Here is a 19,762-nt window from a genome sequence, read left to right as displayed (position 1 = left end):
GGCAAAAGCAGGCCAGGGTTCAGGCCTTGTAGGAGGTGGGCGGGTGTCTGCCTGGTTACTTGCTGCTGTAGGGCTCATCCTGACCCTGTGGCTCCCCCTTCCTTCTCCCTCCCAGGAGCTGGTGTCAGATGCCAACCAACACGTTAAATCGGCCCTGGCTTCAGTCATCATGGGCCTCTCCCCGATCCTGGGCAAAGACAACACCATTGAGCACCTCTTGCCCCTCTTCCTGGCTCAGCTGAAGGATGAGGTAAGAGTGTGTGAAGGCTCTGAGCTCTGGGTGGCCAGAAGTGACGGGTTGGGTCAGCCTCTTTCCCAGATTGGCCAGGAGTCTCCTAGAATCTGAACAGACAGCGCAGGCCCCAAATGAGTTGAATACTGGTGGGCACCATGGCCTGTGCATTCACTCATTCACTTATTAGACAATGATTATGCATGCCCTTGCTCTCTGCTGCTGCTTTTTCTGGGTGTTAGGGATGCCAAACACCCTAAGACGGTTGCACTTCCTCCGAGACATTCATAGACTGACTGACAGTGGAGAGAGACAGATGGCCAGTTCCATGATTCCATGATCACACAGATGCTGTGATATGTTTGTGTCTTTTAGGATTTAGGCAGAGATGCTGTAATGTAGACCCCAAAGTATAGTGGCTGATGTAAGTATTTTTCTCACAGAGGTTCAGAGCTAGGTGGGCCTACACTGAGGGTTAGCCCTGCTGACCTCTGCGCTCTCTGAGTCTGAGACAGCTGTTCTGATTTTCACCACCCCCAGCCAGCATGGAGGCAGAAGGTATTAGACAGCAGGAGGTGTGGTCCTCAGAAGGGCAAGATGCAAAAGAGAGCACCCATCACCCTGTTCCCACCCCACACACCCTATTGGCTGGTGCCAGTCATGTGACCATTCCTTGCTGTTCAGTTGGCCTGGAGTACAGAAGATGAACCTGTGCTGGGTGAAGGCTGGACGGGTCATGGGGTGACAGCCAAGGAAGGAGTCTGGACTTGAACAGTGGGGAGCTAGAGGCCCTGGAACAGATCTGGGTGTTAGAAAGAAATGCTGAGGGTACTTTCAAAGAAAGAAAGCAGTAAAGAGGCCAGAAGAGGTGCAGGGAGACCAAACTGGTGGGAGAGGTATGGCTGCAGAGATGTAGACAGGACCTTGTGCAGTGGGGGTGGTTTGCAGGCTCCTGGTTTATGTCATGGTGGCGACCAGGCAGATGGTGGGACAGTTTGCTGGTCTGTAACTTCCATGCTGCCAAAGGCCTCAGTCTCCCTGCCTCCCTGCTCTCCCCACGCCCTGCCCCGCCTAACACACCCAGTGCTAGGAAATCACATCAGCTTTGAGTCCTCTGCCGCTGCCCCCCAAATGTCATGTTTTTAAATTTTGCTATGAGGGCGTCTGCGTGGCTCAGTAGGTTAAGCCTCTGCCTTTGGCTCAGGTCATGATCTTAGGGTCCTGGGATTGAGTCCCGCATCAGGCTCTCTGCTTGGCAGGGAGCCTGCTTCCTCCTCTCTCTCTCTGCCTGCCTCTGCCTACTTGTGATCTCTCTCTGTCAAATAAATAAATAAAATCTTTATAAATAAATAAATTCTACTATGAGGGGATAATCTCTCAGCCCCAAAATTACAGACCATGGTTTCTTATATTGAAGATAGTGTGCCTTTTAAAGAAAAGCTTAGTAATCTTACTTTTGGTCATTTATTTGTATCAGTTTTGTTGTTGTTACAGTTTAAACCATTATATATATAAATAATAAATTTTATAATTTTTATAATGACTTAAATTTTATAGCCCAAGTAAGGTGCTTCACACATGTTTTCTTTAATAAGCATGCTTTTTGTAGCTATCATTTGTATTCACTTCTCATGCTTAGGTGAATACAATGGGGACAGCTTAGCTAGTGAGAGTCCCTCGAATTGGATTTTGTGTCCTTTTAACCCATCACCAGCATCTGGGGGAGCATTTTGCTTTCTGGCATCAAGGAGAGATCCACACTGAGCTCGAGTGTGAAGGTATGCCCCCATGTGCTAGAACAGCGCCAGAGCCAGAGCCGGTTTTGGCGCCGGTTTCACTGTTAGCAAGTGCTGTGTGGCAGTCATACTCCCACAGCCGTGGTCTATCCCAGCACAGCTTCTCTTGCAAAGAAAAAAAGAAAAAGAAAAAAAAATCACAGTTTTCTTGGTGTGAGTTAGTCATCTGGCTTGTATTTGAGATTTCAGGTTTAAATCTGTAAACTTCATTTTTTCTATTTATTAAGGTTTATACGCTTACCCAAATAAAAAGGCCTTTTTCTGGGTATGCCTGAAGTTACATGGTGTAAGGTGCTGACTTGTGCTTTCTCTTCTCATGTGTTCAAGACACTGTGCCCTTTGCACCAGGGCCTCAGAGGTGACCTCACAGGAGCTCTAACCCTGTCTTTGAAAAGCGAAGGTTTCGGACAGTCTAGGCCTGCTGAGTTAACCCTTCACTACACCCTTGCTCACTTGGTTTATTGTCTCATTTCAATGTTTTGTTGTTGTTTTAGGACCAGAATAGTTTCAAAAAGGAAATAGTTTTCTGCCCTTTCTGAGGATAAGTAGTGGTTTGTGGGAAAACCCTCACTTGAGAAAGGCTTCTCCTCCTTTGGTCTCTGGCTGACCTTTCAGATGCCCCAGCAAGGGTTTCTCTTCGACTGTGGTCCAGAGTTCCTCCTCTGGGCTTTCTGATGCTCCGTACCAGGGAGTAACCTGGCAGCTGGGGGAGGTAAGCTGGTTGACACAGGAGGCTTGGTTTGGCTCCTGGGCGGCTGCAGAGCCCATACTCAGTCAGGTGGTGCTTTGTTGGGTGCCCGTTTCTTCCTGTCTCCAGAGAGGAGACTCCCATGTGAGTACGTGTAGTAGTTTCCACCTTGAGGATTCTGTCTGGCTAACCTTTAGGGGAGGGAAAGAAGCTCCTTCACCGTCAGGACATTTCCACTCACAGCCCTGGACAGATGCTGACTCCCTTAATTCTTCATCGTATTTGAAAACAGGCCAGACACAGCATGTGGGTCTTCACACAGTCCAAAAAACCCATTGCAGTGGTTTTATGTGCGTTTCATATGTTTTTTATTCAAATGAGACCTCAATCCGGTTAATTTTCAGTTTATTCAAAAAAGAAATTTCCCTGTTTATATTGGGTGTTGCAGATGCCTTCATACCAAGTGAGCGATAAGGCAAGGCTCTCTCCTCACACTTGCCAGCCTGGACTCTGACCGCATCTTGGCCCGCCGAGTTGACTTGGATTGTCTTCCTTACACATGATAGGGTGGCAGGTGGGGCTGTTCCCACTCCAGAAATGTTTCTTAGGAAAAGAAGGAATAGGTACAGACTCTGAACATTATGACAGTTTGGGCTTTTATAAACATTGGGCACAATGTCCCTTTAAGAAAAGCAATGTTGAGAGGCACATTGGCCCACGCCGGACAGTGGAGCCCCGTAGGGTCAGTTCCGCTTCCGGGCTCCCATGCACTAGTCCAAGGCAGCCTCTCTGGGGGTTTGTATGGTTTAAGGAATCACTTTTGGAAAGTGTTTAAAGGTTTTCGTTTTTTTTCGGTCTGCATCTCGTCTTGGATTCAAAAAGGAATTTAGGGGCTAACACTCCAGGAGAGGGTCTCCCCAGCCTGACCCCCATCTTGCTGGCAGTCAGTCACCAAGATGCCAGAGTACGGGGCCAGGCTGAGTGGGGACTGAGGACTGCACGCCCCATGTCTGCGGGGTCCCCCTGCCCCTCCTTGAAGGAGTTGATACCCTGCTCCAACACTGAGTGAGTGCCTACTGTATGCAGAGCTTCAGCTAGGCAAATGGGGTTGATGGTCTAACAGGGGACCCCTTGCAACAGGCCAAACAAGGTAGAAAGAACGAAGGGTTCTGGGGCCTGCCCCCCTTCTTGGGAGGAGTGCAGATGGACACTTTTTGTTCGTTTTAGAAAAAAAAAAGTGGCTCGATTGGTTAAGCATCTGACTCTTGATTTTGGCTTAGGTCAAAATGGCTTAGGTCATGATCTCAGGGTTGTGAGATCAAGCCCTGAGCCCCACATCAGGCTCCATGCAGAGTGTGGAGCCGGCTTAAGGTTCTCTCCCTCCTCCTGCCTCCTCCACCAACACCCCCCCAACTCTGTCTCTTAGAGAAAGAAAAGTTGACTTAAGGTTCAGTCATTTACATGAGTTGATTTAATTTATGTAATCAATGTTTCACAAATGCTTAAATACACTCTGTAAGATTTAAAGCAACTGTCACAGGAAAAGGAAACCAGCAGGATGGTTAGTACTGGGAGAGTTCCTCCCTCCCTCAGTATCCTTGGCTCTGGAAAGAAATTGATACTATGTAGGGAGGGAAATGGTATTGGTTCTCAGAGTTCTTCTTTAGCCATTGGACTACAGCAGGCAGTTGTCTGTCTTCTGTTCCTAAATGAAAGCCTTACTGTGTTTGCTGAAGGAAAGAGGCTCTCGTCATCGGGACTCTGGGGATTTTGCTAGAGAGATGCCAGCCGAGCCCCTCTTGTCCTCTCAGCAGTTGCCTTTCTCTTCGCTGCTTTCTGCATCTGCGTTCCCACCTCTGTGCTCAGGTTCAGTGATGTGCTAGAACAGCCCTCTCGGGAAAGCTGTTATACGTGGGGTTGCTGTTGGTCACAGTCAAAGGACAGGTTAAAGTCAGTGAGGGAGAGTTACACAGGGGAGACTCGGGGTGAACTTCCAGGTGTCCTCTTCCGGGCAGTCCCATGGATGACATGTGACAGCACCCACAGAGAATTGCCAGCTGTGCCTTGGTTTCCAGGGATTTTACTGGGGGGTTGGTTACACACCCATGGATTGGAGCCATGTTAGTTAGCCAGGTAGACTGTCTGCCTGCCCTCCAGAGGTCAGGTTGATAGCTCGATTCTTACGGTTCTTACTAAGTCACGTCAGGTTGTTAGCGAAGTGTCTGGCACAGCCCATGTCTCCCAGGTAACCACAAAGGTACTGTCATCAGACAGGATATACCAGGGGCTTAGAGATCTCCTAGAAGCTGGAAAAGCCCAACCCTTGTTTGGAATGTGTCTAATTTGAGCAACCTGGACCTGCTGAGTTAACCCTTTATTGCAAAGTACACTTGTTTACTTGGTTCAGCGATTGGTTTCTCACTTGGTTAAAGCTAGAACTACCTGTGATGTCTGCCATCTACGAGTATGTCATTTAAGACAAGGATCTAGTAGGGCTTCTGTTATGATTAACAAGAACTCATTATGTTTATGTGCCTTTTCTTACAAGTTGTTCACATGCTTTATGGAAGTAGGGGTACATATGTGTATACATGTGTATACGTGTATAGTAACATACATGTATGTGTATACATGACAGTAAGTCAGTGCTCATGATACTGGTAGTCAGCTGGCGACTCAGAAGTACTTCCTTATTCCTTTGTGCATTCTTTCAGCAGAAATGTGTTGACAGGGCACCTGGGTGGCTCAGGCAGGCGTTAAGCATCTGCCTTTGGCTCAGATCATGATCCCAGGGTCCTGGGATCAAGCCCTGCATCGGGCTCCCTGCTCAGCGGGAGGCCTGCTTCTCCCTCTCCCACTCCCTCTGCTTGTGTTCCCTCCCTTGCTGTGTCTCTCTCTGCCAAATAAGTAAAATATTTTTAAAAAGGAGAAGAAGAAGAAATGTGCTGAGCACCTGCTGTGGGCCAGATACTGTCCCATGGGGACATGAGGATGTGACATGTGCTCCTTAAAGAGCTCAGAGACTAACAGGGAGAAGAGAAGTCACAGACATGATGCTAACGGGCTCCCACACATCAGGCCTCTTGGGGATCAGACCCCAGCAGGCACTTTAATGACCCTCGAGAGGCTGGATGAGTGCTTCCCTGTCACAGGTGAATGGCCAGGGGTGTGCTATCCCTTGCGGATGGGCTCCCAGCTGGCACGCAGCAGAGTGGGAATGTTACCACGTCTCTTTTTTCCAGAGCGCCGTGTTTCTGCAGTGATTCCCACAGGTCCTTCGAAACGACTGAACATGTCTGTGCTCTCTGGGGAGATGCGAAGAGCTGCCTCCCGTAATAACCCATGTTGCTTGCTCCGGTGGAGCTGGCCAGGGCAGTAGCAGGCCCTCCGGAAGTGTAGCTCCTGCAGAGTTGATGCGGCGCGACTGTCTCAGCCCTGTTTTGGGCCAGGTGCATCTTCTCAGACCCTTGTCTTCTCCTCAGTGCCCGGAGGTGCGGCTGAACATCATCTCCAACCTGGACTGCGTGAATGAGGTGATCGGCATCCGACAGCTGTCCCAGTCCCTGCTGCCGGCCATTGTGGAGCTGGCTGAAGATGCCAAGTGGCGAGTGCGGCTGGCCATCATTGAGTACATGCCCCTGCTGGCTGGACAGCTGGTGAGTGCGGTGGCCGGGGGTCAGGGCTCTGACAGTGTCACTGGGGCCTGTCAGGCTGTCTGGGGAATAGGAGGAAGAGGCATGAGCCTGTAAAGGTGAGTAGACTTTAGCTAAAAAAGAAAAAAAGAGAAAAGAGGGAGAGGAGTCCCCCAGGTGAAGCTGCGAAATACTGGTGTGTTTGGGTGGGTGTTTCCCTGGAGTGTTGCTGGTTAACCTTATTTTCTCCTGCAGGGGGTGGAGTTCTTTGATGAGAAGCTCAACTCCTTGTGCATGGCCTGGCTTGTGGATCATGGTGAGTCTCCAGCGGGATGGGGGAGGATGTTGGTGCTCTAGGAAGGATAGATGGACATTGGCCGGGGTCGGGAGGGGTGTGGAGTCACTCTCCCAGGCCAGATGCTGCTTATGTGGATCAACTCCTCTGCTTTTTAGAATCCTGGAGAGGTACAGGATGGGAGGGGGCCAGAGCAGATCACCTAGGGATGGCCTGGTACAGTGGAGAGAGGGGTGAGGGCCACCGGGCAGATGACCTGGGCTGGAATCCTGCCCCCTGGCTGTGGAAGCTCAGGCACATTCCTTTCTCCTTTCTGAGATAGAGGGCTTCTCAGTCTTTTAGGGCCATTGTGAGAACTACTCACTGCTTTCACCGACAGGTGAAAATTAAAGTTAACATTTGTCTGTATTGTACCCTTCCAAGTATTAATTACTGAATGATTTGCTTGGGCAAATCGCTTCTGGGAGCTGCAGTATGCCCATCTATAAAAGAAGACCAATCGAAAAACCTGTGTCTTGGAGCCCTTGGTAAAGTAGCCTACCTGTAGCACTTAGTGAACCCTTTGGTTCACCTGCAGCCTAGTGCCTGGGTCCGCGAGTGACTGCTAGTCCCTGCCTGCTCAGCCCTCTACCTCCTGAATCCCTCCTCTTTTGCAGTCTATGCCATCCGTGAGGCGGCCACCAGCAACCTGAAGAAGCTGGTCGAGAAATTTGGGAAGGAGTGGGCCCATGCCACTATAATCCCCAAGGTCTTAGCCATGTCTGGGGACCCCAACTACCTGCACCGCATGACAACACTCTTCTGCATCAATGTGAGCACCCCCGCCTGCCTGCTGGCCTGAGCAGGGAACTGGGAGTACCTGGGAGAGGAGAGATGGGAGGGGGTCCTGAGGAAGACGTCTGACTTGGGAGTGGGGACATGGTGAGGTTTGAGCATGGGAGAGAGGAGTCTCTGGGGAACTCTCGGCCACAGGGTAGGGACCTGCATGGTGGGTGGGAACCCCAGGACTAGGGAGGCTTGACCTGCTGGACAGTGACTGCCAGACCTTTCCAAGCATCCCTTTCCTCCAGAAAGTGTATGTGTGTATTTGTTTGCGGTAGTTGGTTTTGTGTGCAGGCTCTAGAGTCAGACTTTCTCTTTAATTCTCGCTCTAACGTGTATTAGTCAGGGACCTTAGGACATTTCCTAACTGTTCAGTGCTTTAGTTGTCTTAACCAGTAGAGCACTCATGCTGGTAACCACAGTACCTTACTCAGGAGGTTGCGAAGAGTAATCTGGCCATCCAGGCAAAGGGCTTAGAGCAGTTATCTTATATGGAGCAAGGACTCCTTTCTGTTCATTTAAGTAAACCATACACGGAACTAGAAAGTAAAAGATAGAATTTAAAAACATAAATAGAACTGAGTGCTCTGATGATGTCTTCCCATACTGCCCCCTGGAGACCATCACTCTAAGAAAGGCATCCCAAGGGTTGGGATTCAAGCGCATCCCCAGAAGTTAAAGAGAATTCTGAGGATGGGGAAATGGGACCAGGACAGTCTGGGCTGGGGGTTTCTAGGACAGGGAGATAGTGGTATTAGGGCATTAGGAGGGCGTTGGAGATGGTCGTTCAGGAGAATCAGCTGGCCCTGGGGTGGTCACTTCACCCTGGGCTTAGACTTCTACATATTGCTCAGTGTCACCTTCAGGCCTAGTCATCTCTGAGGAGGCCTGGTCAGAGGAAGGGGGAAGTGAGAGTTAGCCATGAACTTTGTATAATCACCCCTCTGTCACACACCACCCCCAGGTGCTGTCTGAGGTCTGTGGGCAGGACATCACCACCAAGCACATGCTGCCTACAGTCCTGCGTATGGCTGGGGACCCTGTCGCCAATGTCCGCTTCAACGTGGCCAAGTCCCTACAGAAGATAGGGCCTATCTTGGACAACAGGTGAGGCTTGGATCCTTCTTCACACACACTGGTAGGGCTGATTCTAGGCATCTTAATATTTGACCTTTGAAGTTGGGAGTCTAGGGTTTGAGACCGAGTGTGGCTCTTGGCTTGCTGTGTGAGCTTGGCCTATCTCTTCACCTTCCCAAAGTCTTAGTTTCTTCAAATGTGGAATGAGAATTCTCAAGGCCTGTCTCATAGTAGGAGGGGAGAGTGGGGGCAGTTCTGTGTACTGGTAGCAATACGTTAGAAAATGAAATTAGCAGGAGCGCCTGGATGGCTCAGTTGTCTGCCTTCAGCTCAGGTCATGATCCCAGGGTCCTGGGAACAAGCCCCACATTGGGCTCCCTGCTCAGTGGGGAGCCTGCTTCTCCCTCTGACACTCACCCTGCTTGTGTTCCCTCTCTCACTGTCTCTCTCCATGTCAAATAAATAAAATCTTTCAAAAAAGAAAGAAAATAAAATTAAGAAATAGAAATTAATTATTTTTGTATATGTGTGTACATAATTTATTACTGCACCAAAATTGTCAAATACTGAGGAATAAATTTAATGAAAGATGTATACCATCTTTAGTGAAAACTATGAAACATTGTTTTGAGAAATTAAAGATCTACTTAACATTTATGGGTGGGATGTTCCCCAAATTTAAGTATGGATTCAGTCTAATCTCAGTCTTAGCAGATTCCTTATTGAAAAATTGACCGCTTAACTCCAAAATGAAGACGGAAATGAAAAGATCTGGAGTAGGAAATGTGGTCCTAAGAAAGAAAAAAGTTGGAAGACTTCTACCAGATACCAAGACTTAATGACACCACAGTAATTAAAAAGTAAGGTGTTGGCACAGTAATATAGCCCAATAAAACAGAGTCAAGGACACAGAAACAGACCCGTGTGTACATAACAGTAAGGGCACTAGGTGCTCCTGCAGCTCTGGGGGGAAATGCAGGTATTTTCATAGACAGCTGGGTCAGTTAGGTGTGCTGGTGGGGTGTGATTGGGAACCACTCACTTCTCTGTCCAAGTGAATTAGAGATAACAGCCAGAATAGAAAAATAAAAAAAGATTCTGGAAGAAAACAGGACAAACTCTTAAGACTTGCAAAGATTTGTTTAATTGCTCAGATCTGTTAAATAGCTCCCCAGGGGAAAGGCTGATGAGTTCACCTTGAGTGAACATTATGAGAGTAAAATGGTGAGACACTGGTGGGGAGGACGTATTTGTAATCTGTATTTCTGACCAAGGACTGACTCATCCAGAGTACTTTCCCACCGATCAGTAAGACAAATGCCCAAAAAAAGAGATGGGCAGAATCCAGCTGTAACAGGCACTTGCAAAAGAAGATCTCCTGTAGCCAGTAAGCATGTGGCACGATGCTCGGCGTCATCAGCCATTGGGACGTTGTAAATGAAAAGATACCCCATTGGGTACCTGGGTGGCTCAGTTGGTTAAGCGTCTGCTTTGTGCTCAGGTCGTGATCCTGGGGTCTTGGGATTGAGAGCCTCAGCAGGGAGACTGCTTCTCTCTCCCTGCCACCACCCCCCCCCACTTGCACTCTCCCTCGCTCTCTCTGTCTCAAATAAATGTTTAAAAGAGAAAAGGATACCCCCAGAATGGCTAACCTTAAAAAACTCAGGGTCATTTGGTGCTGGTAGAATGTCTGGAGTTCTCATACACAGGTGGAGCTCCAGGTGGGAAATGGGTGCCGTCACTCTGAAAACTGGTAGAATCTAGAGAAGCTAAGGGTATGTGTGCTGTGAGCCGGCACAGCATGTCCATTCCTGGGCGTATATCCAGGGGAAGTGAGTGCTTATTTCTAGCAAAATTATTTCCAGTACGGTTGTGGTAGCTTTCTTCATACTAGCCGTGAGCTAGAGACAGCCCAAGTGCCTGTCCACGGTGCAGTGGACACACGGGTTTGTTCCTGCAGTGGAAGACTGTTCAGTGATGAAGACTTGCTCTGCTTCACAACACAGATGATTCTCACCAACCTCGTGTCCGGTGCGAAGCCAGACCCAGGAAAGCAGGGTCTGTGATTCCATTTATATCAAGCTCAGAAACAGGCATAACAGATCTAAATGGTAAAAGTTAAGAATGGTAGTTTTGTGGAGTGGAGGAACAGATTGTTAACTGGAAGGGGACATGTCTTCATTTCCCCCAACAGCCGACTTTCAGTGTGGGTAGATTTCCTAGGGCTCCTTACTTGAGAGCAGATAACCCCCTTGGCTCCCTTCAGGCCAAGCACTTCTCCTTTGGCCCTTGAGACTTCTCTGTCACTTAGGGTCAGTTTGGTCTGTGTCTTTCTCCTAGCCCAAGCTCTCCATGAGCAAGAATCAGGTGTTGGGTTTGCCACTCTACTCATACCCAATGCAGAGTAGGCCTCAGGAAATACAATAAGTAAAGACATCTGTTTGCTGAGCCTCAGAGACTTTTGGATTCTGTTATGCTGTACCCCATTCTCCCATACTGGCTGACCTCCCTTTATCTATTCTATTCTGTTTCCAGCCTGCAAATTAACTTCATGTCTGGGCTCACACGCCATCTGTGTATGTGGACCCCTTCTTGCCCAGGAGCCCCCTGCCTGCCTCGCATGCACCTCCCAGCTTGGCTCATCCCTTTCTTTGCCTTCCCTTTCTCCTTCCAGCACACTGCAGAGCGAAGTCAAGCCCATCCTAGAGAAGCTGACCCAGGACCAGGACGTGGATGTCAAATACTTTGCCCAGGAAGCTCTGACTGGTAAGGCATGAACTCGGAGACCCCACTGGGAGGGTGGTCTGCAAGGATCGGCCTAGGCCTGAGAACAGCAGCTCCTGGGAGGGGGATATGCAGGAGCACTTGTGGGCAGAGGGCTAGCTGTGGTTCTGACTCCCGCCTGTTCCTGTTCCCCCAGTTCTGTCTCTCGCCTGATGCTGGAAGAGGAGCCAACGCCGGCCTCTGGTGTCCACCCACCCTCCTCCCCCACCCAGATCCCTCCCTCAGGGAGACAGTGGGGGGACTTTGGCTGTCACTCCCTGTGCATGGTCTAACCCCAGGCCCCTTCCCTCAGCACGGTTCCTCCTCTCCCCAGCCTGGGAATCCGACTTCTCACCTGGGAATCCATCTCCCAAGAGGCTTGGGGGAGCACAAGGTGGAACAGGGCAGTGACCCTGGGAGGAAGGGGCCACTTTTGTCTGCAGGGGAGAGATGTGAGCATCCCAGGTCACTGGTTCCTGCTGCTGTAATGGGGACCCCCTCCCCCATCTACTTCTCCACCTCCTTTCTCCCTTCCTCCCTCCTCTTCCCCTCTCCCTCAGTGGTTTTTTTTTGTGTGTGTGTGTCAACTGTGCCGTTTTTATTTTATTCCTATTTTCCCTTTTCACAGAGAAATAAAGGTCTAGAAATAGCTGGTCCTCTGGTTTTAGTCAATAGCGTGGAGGAGGGGTGCCATACCAGGAGTGTAGCTGGCCTCCAGGATAGCGGGTCCATGCAGTTTCTGGCCAGGAGAGTCCTTTGGTGCAGCTTAGTTTCACAGACATCAGTCGAGTGTGTGGTGGTTCAGGGCAGGTGCCTTGGAGCGAGACTGCCAGGATCCAGATCCTCGTTCTGTTAGTTAAAGGCTGTGTGACCTTGAGTAGGTTACCTGGTTTCTCTGACTCTGTTTTGTACTTCGTCAAGTGGAGAGAATGGTAGAATCTAAATCGCAACGTGAAGACTAAATGTTAAAACATGCAAAGTGCCTAACTGTGCTGCATGGCATGCGAGAAGCAGTCACGGTCAGCTGTAACTTGAACTCCCTGTAGGTCAGGCTATGTCCCTGAGGAAGTCGCAGGAAAATCAGGGAATGGAAGGGGGAATGGAAGGGGGCCTGGCAAGATGGAACCCATTGTCCCTCAACATGTGTTCTCCCATTTTTTCACTAATTAATAGAGACACTGCAGTGTGTAGCTAGGCACATGTCAGCCTGGCTTCAAGGCATTTCCCCAGGTCTCTTAACATTTGGTGTGGTGCTGTGACTAAATTCTGGCCAATAATATATGAACAGAAGTGGTGTGTGCTGCTTCTAGGAAGTGTTCCTAAGGGAGGAGATAAACGCCCCCTGTTTTTCCTCCTTCCTGCACTCTGCACAGTAGGTAGACCAGATGGCTGGAGTGGGAGCAGCCATTTGGGGCCAGGAAGTAATCTTAGGAGCATAGGCCCAGCAAGGTGGCAGAACAAGATAAAAGGAGCCTGGGTCCCTGATGCTGTAAAAACCCACACCAGTGTTGGTTACCTGGGAGAGTTAAACTGTTTGAGTGACTGTTCATTTGGGGTTTCATCACTTGCAGGTCACCCGAATTCTAACTGATGCAGGGGCCAAAGAGCCCCGGAGAGAGGAGCAGGAGACTTAGTGGATGGTGGTACGTGTAAGGTTTCACAAAGGACGTGATACTGAGTACAGTTTTGCTCAGCAGGGTGGAGGGGAAATTGGTACTGGGTGGCAAGGTGATTTAACCAGCTCAGCCATCATGTTACTGAGCTCCTATTGATTGTTATGCCCAACTGAGTCCTGGGGGATGAGGGTGAAGGAGATCCTATTCCTCCCAGTATTGGCTTATGTTCGTTTCATAAGAGAAGGACCTGTGGTTTAAGTTCGGTCCCCCACCCTGCACCCAACACAAATGGACCGTACTTTCCTAGGATACAGATATTTGAAGGACTCACTGAGTGAAGAATTGATGAGGTTGGGGGGTGGGGCAGTATGGTCACTTTCAGCTTAATGAGTGTTGAAGTTCATTTGACAGTCTACCACTAATTGGCTGAAAGAACATTGAGTTAATGACCCATTGTGTTTCACTTACATTTACTGTATAACAGCTCACCCCCCAAAATTAGTGATTATAACAATGAAAATATTATTCCTCGTAATTCTGCAGTCTGGGCTCAGCTCAGTTGGAAGATTCCTCTGCTTCATACGGTATCTACTGGTGCTGGAACGTTCAAGATGACTTCTTTACCCCCATGTTTGGGGTTACCACCTCAGCTGAGGCCTGGTACAGCATCTCTCACTGTGGCCTCTCCAGTGTGGCTGGATCTCTTTATCTGATAGCTTATGGTTCCAAAGCAGTTTCGAGAAGCACAAGGCCCAGTTTATGAGAGCTTGCATCACAAGCTGAAACAAGTTACGTGGCTCACTGGGGAATGCCAGTGTGACAGTCAGCCACACATGGTCCAGAGAGAAACTTTGGGTTCCATCTTAGCTCTGCTACAGACAGGTGGAGCATCAACAGCTTACGGAGTTGAGGCTGATTACAGTGTATAGAGCATTTGGAGCAAGCTGAAGATGTAAATTTTATCCAGAAGCCAGAGCAGCCACAGGGGTTTTTGGTAAAGGACTGACAGTATCAGAATTGAAGGGGAAGACATGAAGCCAGGAGACCTGGGAGGATATGGTCTAAGCAAAAGAGGAATTTTGAGCTGGAGGCAGGTATCGTGGAGTTGAGGAGGTTGTAGGTAAAAAGGGGAAACAAAGCTTCCCAAGAAGACAGATTGGGACTGGGTGACACCTGGATAGGGGAGTAAAGGGAAGGATGCAGTCATCTTGGCAGCCAGGATTCAAGTCTTCTGAGACTCACCACCTGCTTCTCCCTGGGAAAGGAGGGTTCCTGTAAACCCACATGTGCTTCAACATCTCCAGCCTTTCACATGTAACATGAACATCTACCAGGAAAGCTTTCTCTCCTCACTTCTTGGGAAACCAAAGTAATTCAGTATGGAGAGTGAGGAAAGAGGCAGAGTGGCATAAGTAAGCATGGAAAAGTATGTAGGGGCCAGATCTTGAAGAGCCTCCAAATACCTTGAAAGGATTGAATGTGACCCTGAGGGACAGGATCGAGTAAGACTTAGTGGTGGGGAATAGGGATAGAGATTCTTCCAGGGTCAGACAAGGTCAGGGTGCTGGGGAGGAGGCTGGGATGATGGTCTTAGGGGGCAAGGGCAGGGCCTCAGCTGGGTCTGGGGCTGAGGAGAATAGGCAGAGAGATTGAGGAGGTGGACCTGAGGCCACTTCTGTTTTTCAAACCCATGGGAAGTTAAAAAAGAAGCAGCTGGAAGGAAGGCCCTGTTGCTCTCCTATTCTCAGATTAATCAAAACATGAAGTCTTAACATGTGCCTTGTTATCAGCCCTCCTACCTCGAGGAAATCCCCACTGTAGCCACTCCCTTTAGATCTTCCCTGTCCAAACTTTTTCAGATGAGAACACAGACCCACAGTGTTTTGGGTGTCTGATGCATGCTCTTATGGGCTTACCAGATCAGAACTCAACAGTCTCTTCCAGAAGAAGAAAAAAAAATGTTTCCTCTTAAGGAAATAATGCATAAGATCCTTTTAGGGCCCAACCAAGGACAGGAAGCTGGCCCTACAAGCTGGAAGAGAAGAAGCAGGGCATGGCTGGCCCTACAGAAAATAGGAGTCCTAATCTCTTAACTATGATGCAAAATGTAGAAATCCATGGTAGGCTTTGTAATGAGTCACTGGGGGCAAAACCTGATCTGACCTGTACTATTATAGTAGCAAAACCCAACTTAAGACTTCAGAGTTTTTATCTTTCTTGCATGGAACACACATAACCGTCAGAAATAAGTGTGTCTTAGGAATATATGGAATGTATTCAATTAGTAATCAAAACACTGCCCACAAAAGTCTGGGCCCAGATGGCTTCAGTAAATTTTCTACCAAAACATCAAAAGAATAACCAGTCTTTCATAAGCTCTTCCCAAAAGTAAAAGAGGACACTTCTCAAATCGTTCTAAGGCTAGCATTAGTGTAATACACCTAATCAGTAAAAGACAACATGACAACATCTCCATTGATGCTAAAAAGTCGCATTTACTAAAACCCACACTTGCACGATAAAAACACTCAGTAAACTGGAAATAGAAAGGAATTTTCTAGGGCGCCTGGGTGGCTCAGTGGGTTAAGCCGGTGCCTTCGGCTCAGGTCATGATCTCAGGGTCCTGGGATCAAGTCCTGCATGGGGCGCTCTGCTCAGCTGGGGGCCGCTTCCCTTCCTCTCTCTCTGTGATCTCTTCCCTTCCTCTCTCCTACTGTGATCTCTCTCTGTCAAATAAATAAAGTCTTTAAAAAAAAAAAAAAAGGAATTTCCTTAATCTGATAAAAGGTTATCTACAGAAACCCACAGATACTATAATAATGGTAAAAGATTGGGTACTTACCACATAAGATAAATAAGACTTTTCAACATTGTAGTAGTAGTTCAGGGTAATTAGACAAGAAAAATAAGAAAAGGCATGCAGATTGGAAAGAAAGAAGTAGAACTATATTTACAGATGACATGATCATATATATAGGGAATCCTAAGGAATCCACAAAAAAACAAAAAAACAAAACAAATTCAGTAAGATTGCAGGACACAAATATAAAAAAGTAATTATGTCCATACATTGGCAGATAACAAGTGTTGGTAAGGGTGTGGAGTTACTGAAATCCTCATATATTTGCAGTAGAAATGGAAAATGGTGTGTTCACTTTGGAAAACAATGTGATGGTTACCATTTGCCTACCCGTTGTACTCCTAAGTATATAAACAAGAGAATTGAAAACCTTTGTCCCTATAAGAAATAGACACAAATACTGGTAACAACGTTCTTCACAATAGCAAAAATGTGGAAACCACCCAAGTATCTACCTGATGAAATGTGGTGTATCCATGTAATGGATATTAGCCATAAAAATGAATGAAGGGTTGGGGCACGTTGATGGCTCAGTTGATTAAGCATCTGACTCTTGATTTTGACTCAGATCATGATCTTGGGGTCATGAGATCGAACCCTGTGTAGGGCTCCCTCCTCAGAGAGTCTGCTTGAGATTCTTTCCCTCTGCTCCTCCTCCTATTCAGGTACTCTCTCACAAAATAATTACATAAACATTTTTTAAAAATGAAGTATTGGGGGGCACCTGGGTGGCTCAGTGGGTTAAAGCCTCTGCTTTCGGCTCAGGTCATGGTCCCATGGTCCTGGGATCAAGATCCGCATCGGGCTCTCTGCTCAGCAGGGAGCCTGCTTCCATTCCTCTCTCTGCCTACCTCTCTGCCTACTTGTGATCTATCTGTCAAATAAATAAAATCTTTATAAAAAAAATGAAGTATTGGGGCTCCTGGGTGGCTCAGTGGTTTAAAGCCTCTGCCTTCGGTTCAGGTCATGGTCCCAGGGTCTTGGGATTGAGCCCCGCATTGGGCTTTCTGCTCAGCAGAGAGCCTGTTTCCCCCCCCCCCCCACCCCCTCTGCCTGCCTCTCTGCCTACTTGTGACTCTGTCTGTCAAATAAAAATTTTTAAAAAATAAATTAAAATGAACTATTGTTAAATCTTACAAAATGGGTGAATTTTGGAAACATCTCATGAAAGTAGCCAGACACAAAAGGCCAGGTATTGTAGGGTTCTGTTTTACTTGTACCTTTGGTGTTGTATCTAAGAAATCACTGCCAGATCTAATGTCATGAAAGTTTTGACCAATGTTTTCTTCTAAGAGTTTTAGGTCTTTGATTCATTTTGAGTTAATTTTTTTATATGGTGTTAGGTACGGATCCAGCTTCGTTTTTTTGGCCTGTGGGTATTCAGTTATCCTAGTACCATTTCTTGAAGAGCTGTGGCTCTCTTAAAAATCATTTGATCTAGGGCGTCTGGGTGGCTCAGTGGGTTAAGACGCTGCCTTCGGCTCAGGTCATGATCTCAGGGTCCTGGGATTGAGCCCCGCATCGGGCTCTCTGCTCAGCAGGGAGCGTGCTTCCCTCTCTCTCTCTCTGCCTGCCTCTCCATCTACTTGTGATTTCTCTCTGTAAAATAAATAAATAAAATCTTAAAAAAAAAAAAATCATTTGATCAGGGGTGCCCAGGTAGCTCAGTTGGTTAAGCAGCTGCCTTCAGCTTGGGTCATGGTTCCAGGGTCCTGGGATTGAGCCCCACATCAGGCTCCCTGCTCAGCAGAGAGCCTGCTTCTCTCTCTCCCCCTCTCCCTGGTGCTCTGCTTACTTGTGCTCGCTCTCTCTAACTCTCTGTCAAATAAATAAAATATTTTTTAAAAAATCACATGGGGGCTTAAGTGGGTAGGAGAAGAATCAATGAAACAAGATGGGATTGGGAGGGAGACAAACCATAAGTGACTCTTAATCTCACAAAACAAACTGAGGGTTGCTGGGGGGAGGGTTTTGGGAGAAGGGGGTGGGATTATGGACATTGGGGAGGGTATGTGCTTTGGTGAGTGCTGTGAAGTGTGTAAACCTGGTGATTCACAGACCTGTACCCCTGGGGATAAAAATATATGTTTATAAAAAATAAAAAATTAAAAAAAAATCATTTGATCATAGGGGCATCTGGGTGGCTCAGTAGGTTAAGTCACTGCCTTCGGCTCGGGTCATGATCTCAGGGTCCTGGGATCAAGCCCCACATTCAGCTCTTTGCTCAGTGGCAAGCCTGCTTCTCTCTCTCTCTCTGCCTGTCTCTCTGCCTACTTGTGATCTTTCTCTGTCGAATAAATAAAATCTTTAAAAAGAAATCATTTGATCATAAAGACCAATACCACACCGCTTTGATTATAGTAGCTTTGTTTGGAAATCAGGAAAGTGAGTTCAGTACAGTAGCTTTGTTCTTTTTCAAGATTGTTTAGTTATTGGGGGTCCCTTAAGATTCCATATGAAAATTAAGATGGGTTTTTCTAGGGCGCCTGGGTGGCTCAGTTGGTTGGACGACCGCCTTCAGCTCAGGTCATGATCCTGGAGTCCTGGGATCGAGTCCCGCATCGGGCTTCCAGCTCCGTGGGAAGTCTGCTTCTCCCTCTGACCTTCTCCTCGCTTATGCTCTCTCTCACTGTCTCTCTCTCAAATAAATAAATATTAAAAAAAAAAAAAGACGGGTTTTTCTATTTCTGCAAAAGACATCGTTGGGGTCTTGATAGGGATTCCGTTGAATCTCTAGATTTCTTTGCTTTGAGTGGTAGTGACATTTTAGCAGTATTAAGTTTTCCCATCCATGAACATGGGATGCATTTCCATTTATTTTTATGTTAAATTCTTTCAGAAATGTTTAGTAGTTTTCTTTGTAGAAATCTCTTACCTCTGACTATTTGCTTATTCTTGTTTTTATAATTTCCTTTTCAGATTGTTCATTGCTAGCATATAAAAATGCAACTGGTTTTTCTGTTGACTTCATTTTGCTAGTTTGGTGAATTCATTTATTCTAACAGTTTTATTCTGGAATGTTTAGGCTTTTCTACATAAAAGATCATATCTGCAAACATAATTTTACTTTTTCCTTTCCAATTTGGATGCCTTTTTTTTTAATTACAGATTTACTCTTTTTAAGACTTCCAGTACTGTGTTGAAGAGAAGTGGTAAGAGTTGGGACCATTGTTTTTAATCTCGGAGGAAAAGCTTTACTTGAACTCTTGAGTATGTGATAATTGGCTGTGGGCTTTTCATATATGGCCTCTGATTTGTTGAGGTACATTCCTTCTATACTCAGGTTGTTGAAAGTTTTTATTATGAGAGGATATTAAAGTTTGTTAAGTGCTCTCATCAGTTACTGAGATGATTGTATAATTTTTATCCTTCGTTCTGTTAATGTGGTCTATCACATTTGTTGATTTGCATATATTGAACCATCCTTACATCTTACTTGATTATGGTGTATGGAACTTTTTATGTGCTTTTGAATTGGGTTTGCTAATATTTTGTTGAGGATTTTGCATCGATATTCATCAGATAAATTGACGTGTAGTTTTGTTTCCTTATAGTGTCCTTATCTAGCTTTGGTATCAGTGTCATGCTGACCTTGTGAAATGAGTTTGGGAGTGTTCTTCTTCATTTTTTGGAGGAGTTTTAGAAGACCTGGTGTCAGTTCTTTAAGTGGTAGAATTCATGGGTGAAACTATCTGGACCTGGGATTTTCTTTGTTGGGTTTTTGATTCCTTATTCAGTCTCCTTAGTCGTTATTGGTCTGTTCAGGTTTTCTGTTTTTTGTTATCCTATTTTGGTAGACTGTATGTATCTAAGAATTTATTTCTTCTAGATTGCCTGGTTTGTTAGCATATTATTTTTCATAGATTTTTAATGATCCTTTGTATTTCTGTGGAATCAGTTATAATGTTTTCCTTTCATTTATAAATTTTTTGCATCCCTCTCCCTTCTCTCTATCTCTGTTTCTTGTTTTGTTTTGTCTAG

The 19,762-nt window shown here is 46.8% G+C and overlaps 1 protein-coding gene across 1 annotated transcript in view; it reads left to right on the top strand.

Moving 5' to 3' along the window:
* Positions 1-11,954, top strand: part of PPP2R1A (protein phosphatase 2 scaffold subunit Aalpha) — a 40,642-nt gene extending 28,688 nt beyond the window's left edge. The window contains exons 9-15 of the mRNA XM_059382656.1: positions 116-250; positions 6,199-6,372; positions 6,604-6,664; positions 7,300-7,454; positions 8,430-8,572; positions 11,217-11,308; positions 11,463-11,954. Coding sequence (XP_059238639.1) covers positions 116-250; positions 6,199-6,372; positions 6,604-6,664; positions 7,300-7,454; positions 8,430-8,572; positions 11,217-11,308; positions 11,463-11,479 — 777 coding nt within the window. The 3' untranslated portion in view covers positions 11,480-11,954. The remainder of the gene's footprint in view (positions 1-115; positions 251-6,198; positions 6,373-6,603; positions 6,665-7,299; positions 7,455-8,429; positions 8,573-11,216; positions 11,309-11,462) is intronic.
* Positions 11,955-19,762: the final 7,808 nt, after the last annotated feature.

The sequence above is a fragment of the Mustela nigripes genome, chromosome 17 (genome assembly GCF_022355385.1).
Source record: "Mustela nigripes isolate SB6536 chromosome 17, MUSNIG.SB6536, whole genome shotgun sequence".
NCBI lineage: Eukaryota > Metazoa > Chordata > Mammalia > Carnivora > Mustelidae > Mustela > Mustela nigripes.
The sequence above is the reverse complement of the archived record's forward strand: the minus strand, read 5'-3'. Positions and strand labels throughout refer to the sequence as shown.